The sequence below is a fragment of the Xyrauchen texanus genome, chromosome 15, assembly GCF_025860055.1.
Source record: "Xyrauchen texanus isolate HMW12.3.18 chromosome 15, RBS_HiC_50CHRs, whole genome shotgun sequence".
NCBI classification, from domain to species: domain Eukaryota; kingdom Metazoa; phylum Chordata; class Actinopteri; order Cypriniformes; family Catostomidae; genus Xyrauchen; species Xyrauchen texanus.
The window spans coordinates 20,179,451-20,188,298 of NC_068290.1; the positions used below are offsets into that span (position 1 = coordinate 20,179,451).

The 8,848-nt window shown below is 37.5% G+C and overlaps 1 protein-coding gene across 1 annotated transcript in view; it reads left to right on the top strand.

The window, feature by feature from the left end:
• The window catches only part of tex10 (testis expressed 10), a 28,556-nt gene extending 20,021 nt beyond the window's left edge, over positions 1-8,535 (top strand). Inside the window, 5 exon segments of the mRNA XM_052144377.1 lie at positions 1,399-1,645; positions 1,745-1,878; positions 5,961-6,043; positions 6,141-6,290; positions 7,855-8,535. Of these exon segments, the coding sequence (XP_052000337.1) occupies positions 1,399-1,645; positions 1,745-1,878; positions 5,961-6,043; positions 6,141-6,290; positions 7,855-7,891 (651 nt within the window). The 3' untranslated portion in view covers positions 7,892-8,535.
• The last annotated feature ends 313 nt before the right edge of the window (positions 8,536-8,848 follow it).

Sequence of the window (8,848 nt, forward strand, 5' to 3'; positions counted from 1 at the left end):
GAGTCCGGGTATTGTTGTTCTGTGTCTGTGATTTGATCAGCTAGCTATTGCTGCACAGCGCTCACGCACGCATGTGGTGGGATATAAACATTCACAAGAATAAACGAAGTAAACTCCTGCGGCGAGTAGAAAGGCTGACAGTTAATAAAGAGCACTTCCAAATTAGGAGAGAACATCTTCTTTAATGTTTTTACATCTGTACACCAGCTTTCATTGATATAAAAGCATGTTCCACCGCCTCTCATTTTCCCTGTTGTCTCCGCAATGCGATCCGCTTTAAACAGCTAAAAGCCCGGCAAATGTAACGCGCTGTCTGGAATGGCTTCACTCAGCCAGGTTTCTGTGAAGAACTAGGCAGCAGAGGTTGAAAAGTCCTTGTTTGTATGGGTGAGAAGATGTAGTTTGTCTGTTTTGTTAGAAAGAGAGCGGAGATTCGCTAGATGAATACTTGGCAGGGCTGTTCGAAAGCCAGCAGAATGTTCAGCAATTCGTCCCTGGTAAAACTGATTAAAAAAAGATTACTAAACACAGAACAAAAACAACAAAAGTACTGAAGAGCTCCACATGGAAAAGTATGCAAATAAATGGTCCTCCTTGAAAAATAAAAGTGTTGTGAGCTATCTCACTGGTTTATGTGACAGCACTAGACTCTGTAAACAGAAAACAAAAATGTGCCAATGTGCCACGGCCTCTGACACTATCTGCCTGTCAGTCTTTTTGCGAATTCTCATAGTGTTGTAGTTGTAGCGAATTATTGAAGCTTAATGCCATTTTTATGTCACGTTGCTCATAACAGTTGTCAGTTTAGGGCACTATTTTGCTGTTGTTGTTTCTGACAACTCCTTCTGCTTAGTGTTGGTCTCAATAAAGCTAATTTGGTACCTTTGGTGCGAGGGGTTTTGGAAAGAGGAGAGCTACAGTGATAATCCAAAGGCTCACCTTGTGGAAATTCCAGAATGGCTAAAATCACTTACAGCACCTTTAAAAAAATTTAATTGCTATTCTTTCCCCCTTCCTTAATCTTAAAAGAAGTAATCAAAATATCTCCATCGTTGTTTTTATATTAATTTGATTTTATTGTTATTTATAAAACAAGGTTTTGTTGAAACATGGTTTGCATCACTCATTGTAGAATATCCCAATTGCTTATCAGACTTCTGACTGACCTTCAATTAGGATTAGCACCATTTTATGACATTTTACATCTGGATTAAAGTGTTTTATGAGTCAGCAGAGGGGAGCATACATGTACAAGTAAAACAGTAAATGTTAATGTGGATAAAAGCTTCCAGGGGTTCATGGAATGTTATAGAAAGCTTTTTAGGATGAGCTAAGTGTCTTCTGACCCCAGCATCTCCTTAATACTGTGTGTTAATTTGCCAAGTGTGAGTGTGGTAGGAGGTTGATTTAAAAGGAAATGGAGGATCTTGGATGAACAGTATTTTTAGACTGACATTCTCACTACACACTCACAGTCAAGCACAGTATAAGATTAAAACAGGAGAGCGGATGAGTGCCGGATGGCTGCAGAGTTATGTGTGTGTGATTGCCCGCAGGTCTCCTCTGAGTGGCTGCTTGGGCACTTCACAGGATGTGCCATTGAGGGATGTGGATTACCTTAGTTTCTTTTTCACTACACTAACAGGTGTGCACACATTCATTCACTTAAACCTTTTTTTCAATGATGTTATGACTGACCATACGCTTAGTGGTACAACTCTGTTCCTCTGATTCTGTCCTTCAGGTTTCTCCTCTGAGATGTTGCGAGCCCTACAGCACACCTATGAAGACGGCTTGTTGCTCTCCACCACACTCTTTCCCCTCAGCGTGTTTGCCACCAGCCTGGAGCAGCTCCTACACCAATGGGATGTGGTGGAGGTGAGAGGCACTCAATCTCTATTTTTATCAGCCAGTCTCTTTCTCCACCTTCAGCCATTCCAGTATCAGATTACTTGTTGTCATCTGCTCTGTCCCCTGAGCACCTTTCTTCTCTGCTGTGTCAGTTAGGGCTGAAACATACTTTACGCAAGTACGTGAAAGCTGACGCATCCAGCAATGCAAGCTTTATTTAATTCATTGTTATATTCAAAAATGTGTCAGACCACAATTCATAACAAAATGCTATTGCACATTGCATTCTCATCATTGCCTCAAGGGCCACTATAGCAAGAATAGTGTGAACTGTCTGCTTCTACTGTGAATTTTCTCTTTCAACTCAACTACTTTCATGGCCAAGCAACAGTTTGAAGATTATATTGCTGAGCAAGTAAGTCAATATATTTGTAGCAACCTACCTGAATAATAACACATTCAGTTTAATGACACAGACATTTGAAGGTAACTCTATCGCCCCCTTGAGTCCTGGGGTTTGTTCCCACCATGGTAACGCAAAAACGTATTTTAAGTATATTCGACCAGACCGCATGTTGGCAATATGGTGGGCAAGGTCACGCATCTATGTTCATGTACTTGCTAAGAGTATGTTTTGGTCTTAAGTCTGGCTTCTGTCAGTGACTCATTACTGTCCATTTGTTGCTCTGGTGTCAGTCTACCAGACTGTCTGCTTTATAACTTGCACTCTTGCATTTCTCTTGCGATAACAAATCTCATGTATGTGCCATTAAACCAAATGTGTCATTTTTAACTTACTTTCTCTGCAAGGTTCTCTTAAAATATTTGCTCCGCAACGATAGAGGCTTCATTTGAATTTGCATACTGTCCAGAGTATGTACTGCTTTTGAGGAACATATTTCTCGGTCGTTAAAAGAGTATGTTATTTAGGTATGCAGTTAATTAATATGAATACATTCCCCGACAGACTTTATCCAGGGACATGTGCATTGACCTCTGACCTGAAGCTATGATGTAGGAACAACAACTTTGGAAAAATCTACTCTGGTGTTGTTAAACAAGTACAATTTTTACACTCTAAGTTCTGAAGGTGTTTTTCATGATTTCCTGTTTCAGTGGCATGCCACTTAAGCCAAATATTTCCTATTTTTCTGATACGTTAACTCCGTAACTGTAACTGATTACAATAATAACTGATTTCAGTAATATTATTGTACAATAATAACAAATAATAAATAATAATAAATTATTACCAATTTATCAAAAAGGAAGACCTCTGATTCTGATTTCAAAGTACTTGTTTAGTTTTGGTCATGATGCCTACATGCATTGTAAATAAGAACTTCTAAGCTTTAAAATGATACCTATTTTTTGTTGGACAAAACTGTAGTTATTCATATTTTGATCATTATTATTTTCTCAGCGGTCCGAGCTTAAAGGGTTAACCACAAAAAAAACCCCACCTTGGTATATATAGCACTTACTGTTGAAATGAGCCACCCAACTCCCAGTTCTCTGCCGTTTTTTTAATTCAGCATTTCCCGTGGCATTTTGGAGAGGCAATTGTCCAGTGAATGCACACTTCAGAATCTCACCTATTTGGAGCTGGATTTGTACCAATTAGATTTCACTGTGGCATAAAATATAGACCAAGCAACCGACAAAATGCCTTGTTCCAATCATAGCTGTTTAGGACAAACACTTAAAAGAGATATTAATTTATAGCGTCGTAATGATCACCTTTGTTGCTCACGTGACCTTGTGCTTGCCAACTGTGAACAATTGTCAACTTCTGTTTACTTACAAGCACCAAGGTGTTCACTTGAATCAGTGCAGGGCCACTTGGGTTGGTATTCTCTGCACAAGTATGTTTTACTTGCCTCCCTGGAGCTGGCCAGTTTGTTGAGCTGGGTAAGGTTTATCACAGCGCACTGGTATAGGTGTCTCCATATTTCAATAAGGGCTGGTTATCAGAGTGCTCCTGGCTAAAGCAAATGCTAATGCCAGCCAGCGGACACCATCATCACCTGACATTTTACACAGAAATTAAAACCCAACAAAACCACACCCTGAGGCGAAGGTCTGACTCTCAGTGTCCCCCCTTCCTCTGCAACACAAAACTAATTTCTCTGCAGAATTTTGTCATTTTTGGTGTCCAAGTCAATCAGACAGTATACGTATAGAGGGGCGGCTGGCATCTCTTTGGTTATGGTGATGGGGAGGACAATTCCAGCAGGTGAGGCTGATGGAGAATAATGGGCCTTAATGAGCAAAAGTGCCCGATTTCCTTCACACGTACATAAGCTCTGAATGCTGTTTCTCTCAACTCAGTCAATTAACCTGCTCTTAATTAGTGATTATATTTTATGGTGAGAAATACAGCTCTTAAAACTACATTTAGAAAATGTTCTTGATAATAAAACTTTTAATTGCCCTATCAACATTGTGGAAAAAAATAGGATGATATTTATTGCAAAACTTTTTATGTATTAGTGACATTGTTGGAATTTGCTAAACACCATGTTAATAGAAGTGAAAATTAAAAATATTTTTTTTCCTTTTTTTTTAATTAATTTTCAACACTTTGTTTACAACTTAGCTGAAACATCTTTATGTGCTAAAAACATCAAACTTGGGCTTGTAATCCTATTGGGATCTCAAATAATCAAAATTTTCACTTTGTACTGTTTTCAAGATATATAGCTTGCAAATTAGCATGAAATTAGTTTTGGAGATTTTGTATGTGTGTGTAAATTTGAATGAGAGAGAAAGAGAGAGCGTGAGCGTGTTGCTGCTGGGGGTCTATTCCTTTATTGCCAATCATGCATCTCTTATCTAAAGCATGCGTAATGTGTTCTTAACACTGTTAGCTTTTATTAATGTCTGATAATAACCTGCTCTGAATGACATTCTGCTCTGCCTTCATCTGTTTAATACAATCTTCCCTAATGCTATTAGCACTATTAGATTTTACTCACACACATTCACTCTCACACATATTTATTGTTTGTGCTCGTAAAATATCAGTCCAGAGAGTACAGGCTGTTGCTAATCTGTCCCATGTCAAATTTTATTACAACATATGAGGCGAGGTGACCCTTTGAGCCTGTCATTGTAAACGTGTGTGTTGAGAAATAGGATACTTTGTTTTCTGCAGTATACTACTCTTCTGCCTAGGGTCTTATTTTTACCTGACCTAAGCTCTTTGTGTGTCATACAATGGGATAGACTAAGATAGAAAAAGTTTAATTTCTGTATCAGCATTCAGTATGTAAAAAGGCTGTTTTGAAGATGACTTCCTCAAATCTGTTTGTCTTTATTACTTTCGCCCATATTAATCCTGTATATTTCAGCATTTACTCAAGGAAAATGTTTTGCTTAAGTGCATCATTTTATTTAAGAAAATAACAATTCTCTCATTTACTAACCCTCATGTCATTCTAAATCCACATTACTTTCTTCAGTGGAGCATAAAAGTTTACATTTTCAAGAATGTTCTGGTCGCTCTTGTCCATGCAATTACAATGAATGGGTACTGGAGCTTTTACATAAAAAAAATGTAACTCACACAGTGCCACAAAAGTGTCATAAAAGTAGTCCATGCTACTTTTGCGCTATATTCCAAGTCTTCTGAATTAATTTAATTAAAACTCAATTTCATTGTAATTTTATAGAAAAGAGCGACCAGTATATAAAATAAAGGCATAGTTCACCCAAAAAGGAAAATTCTCTCATAATTTACTCACCTTTATGCCCTCCAAGTTGTGTATGACTTTCTTTTGCAGAAAGTCCTTACAATGCAAGTGAATGGGTACCAACATTTTGAAGCTCCAAAAAGCACATTAAGGCAGCATTGTGGCAGCACCTACAGAGCTGAAATATTCTTCAAAAAATATTTGTTTGTGTTCAGCAGAAGAAAGTCATACACACATCTGGAATGGCATGAGGATGAGTAAATCATGAGAGAATTTGTAATTTTGGGTGAACTATCCCTAATAATTTGTAATCCATGGAGAGTAAATGATGACACAACTGTCACTTTTGGTTTAACAATTCCTTTAACTGATTTCCATGTGCTATTTAAAAACATTATCACACTTTCTTTGTAGGAGGTGTGTCACTGCCTGGAGACTCTGGGTTCTCGTGCACAGTGTTTTGATGTAATACAGAATGCCATCATTAAGAATCTGGTGTGTGACCATATATTTATTTGACTGAACAATGTTTTGCATATATACACACACAACTAGTAGAGTATGTGTGGTGACCCTTTCCATCACTTTGTATTGTGGTCTTATAATGGTGCCAGACTCTTTGTGTGTTCCCCGGTTACTGGATCTCAGCATCCAGCCCAGCGACACACTGCTCCACTTCCTGTCTGACTGTTGCCTGAGCATGCTCAATCTGTTGCTGCAACTGGAGCAGAGCACCTGCAAGAGGTGGGCTCACAAACATGCATGCACCTACACATGGTGATAAATATTTGCATAGAGTACCACTTCTGAAACACAATGTCACATTTTTTAATCTCAAGTCAAGTTAATTCAATAACAGTTGAAGTCAGAAGTTTACATACACTTAGGTTGAAGTCATTAAACCTAATTTTTTAACCACTCCACAGATTTCATATTAACAAACTATATTTTTGGCAAGTTATTTAGGACATCTGCTTTGTGCATGACACAATTAATATTTCCAACAATTGTTTAGAGACAAATTGTTTCACTTTTAATTGACTATCACAATTCCAATGGGTGTGAAGTTTACATACACTAAGTTAACTGTGCCTTGCGACCGAGCTTTAACTTCCTGGCTGCTGTCTTGAGATGTTGCTTCAATATATCCACATAATTTTCCTTCCTTATGATGCCATCAATTTTGTGAAGTGCACCAGTCCCTCCTGCAGCAAAACACCCCCAAAACATGATGCTGCCACCCCCATGCTTTACAGTTGGGATGGTGTTCTTTAACTTGCAAGCCTCACCCTTTTTCCTCCAAACATAACGATGATCATTATGGCCAAATAGTTCCATTTTTGTTTCATCAGACCACAGTAAATTTCTCCCAAGATATTTGTCCCCATGTGTACTTGCAAACTGATGTCTGGATTTTTGATGGCAGTTTTGGAGCAGTGGATTCTTCCTTGCTGAGCAACCTTTCAGGTTATGTCAATATAGGACTCGTTTTACTGTGAATATAGATACTTGTCTACCTGTTTCCTCCAGCATCTTCAAAAGGTCCTTTGCTGTTGTTCTGGGATTGATTTGCACTTTTTGCACCAAACTATATTAATCTCTAGGAGACAGAATGCGTCTCCTTCCTGAGCAGTATGATGGCTGCGTGGTCCCATGGTGTTTGTACTTGCGTACTATTGTTTGTACAGATAAATGTAGAACCTTCAGGCATTTGGAAATTGCTCCCATGGATGAACCAGACTTGTGGAAGTCTACAATATTTCTGAGGTCTGATTTCTTTTGATTTTCCCATGATGTTAAGCAAAGAGGCACTGAGTTTGAAGGTAGGCCTTAAAATGCATCTACAGGTACACCTCTAATGCAGTATAACTGTCTGTAAACAATTGTTGGAAAAATTACTCCAAATGTAGGTTTCCAAAATGACTTGCCAAAACGAAATTTTGTTAATATGAAATTACTTCAACCTAAGTGTTTGTAAACTTCTGACTTCAACTGTATCTCTGAAATCCTTTATTTGATTATTTTACTGTAGTCTTTGTCTTTTGGCCCTGAATTTATGCCATAAATCCCTGATAAAATGGTTAAAACTGATTCAAATATTGCACTGATCAAGAACTCACCAATATGTGTAGTAATGAAGCAAGTGCTTTGAAGAATTGGTGCTTTGAAAAAAGTTATTTTGTCAAACACGGATAAGGCCTTTGGCCCCTTGCATTTTTCAATGTCAACCCTTGCATTTTTCAATATCAAAATTGTACCTTTAATTGAGCTGAAGATACTCTCTGACTGTTGTTTTCTGTTTTGACAGCATCTCTATGGTGGAGAGACTCAAGAGCAGTGGTTGAGTGACTTGCTGTACTGCTACAAGTGTGACGCTCTCTGGTCACCGTGCCAACATGGGCCTGAGAGAAACCTATTAATTGCTGAACATAACAATATTGATTTACTTGAGCTATTGCCTGGCTTTTTCTTCTTTCTTTTTTTTTTAAACGTTTTTTTTTTATTTTTATTTTTACAAAATTAGGAAAATAAAGCTTGTAATAATTAATTGATTAGGACTCAGTTTCATATTTATTACAAAAACATTTATTGGGACACATCTGGAGAATGATAGTGCTAATTACATAGAAATTGTACGACAACCATAATTACCCACATGTTTTGTCGGAAAATCAAGAGTGTGAAATTATGTGTCAATTCTTTGGAAAGGCAACTAATACAAACAGACGTGTGCAGTTTTCTTTTTTTTAAAAGGAGTTTCTAAACGTATTTCACAATTTTTAAAAAAGCCTGTTTGAGGGTTATTTTTTTTTAAATTACATGTTCCAGCAACTTTTTTGATATAGAAAGTCTGTGTTGAAACATAACCTGCAAGAAGGGTTATCAGGGCTGTTTCTAGCGGTGTAAGCGGTCCCTTAGGGCCCTTGAGCCACCAGGTAGCCCCGTAAATCAAGGTAATTATTTCATTTTTTGTATAATTATTTATTGTTAATTTTTTGCTTTGTGTAATGAATATAGTCTAATTTTAATTTAATATATTAAAATATGTTGAAGACTTTATTGTGGTGTCATTCTTGGGTGGGCCTCCAAGTAGGAATTCGCCATATGCTCAGAAAAGGCCCTGAGGGGTATGCTGCAAAACTTTTCCCAACATAACCTGAGGTATCTTCACTTTTACCACATATATTTAACAATAATGCATTAATAAAAAGAGTAAGATATTACTAATAAATAATACATATACCCATTAAATTAATAAGGGTGGTAGGAGAGCATAAAAATGAAATGATCTTTGGCAATTA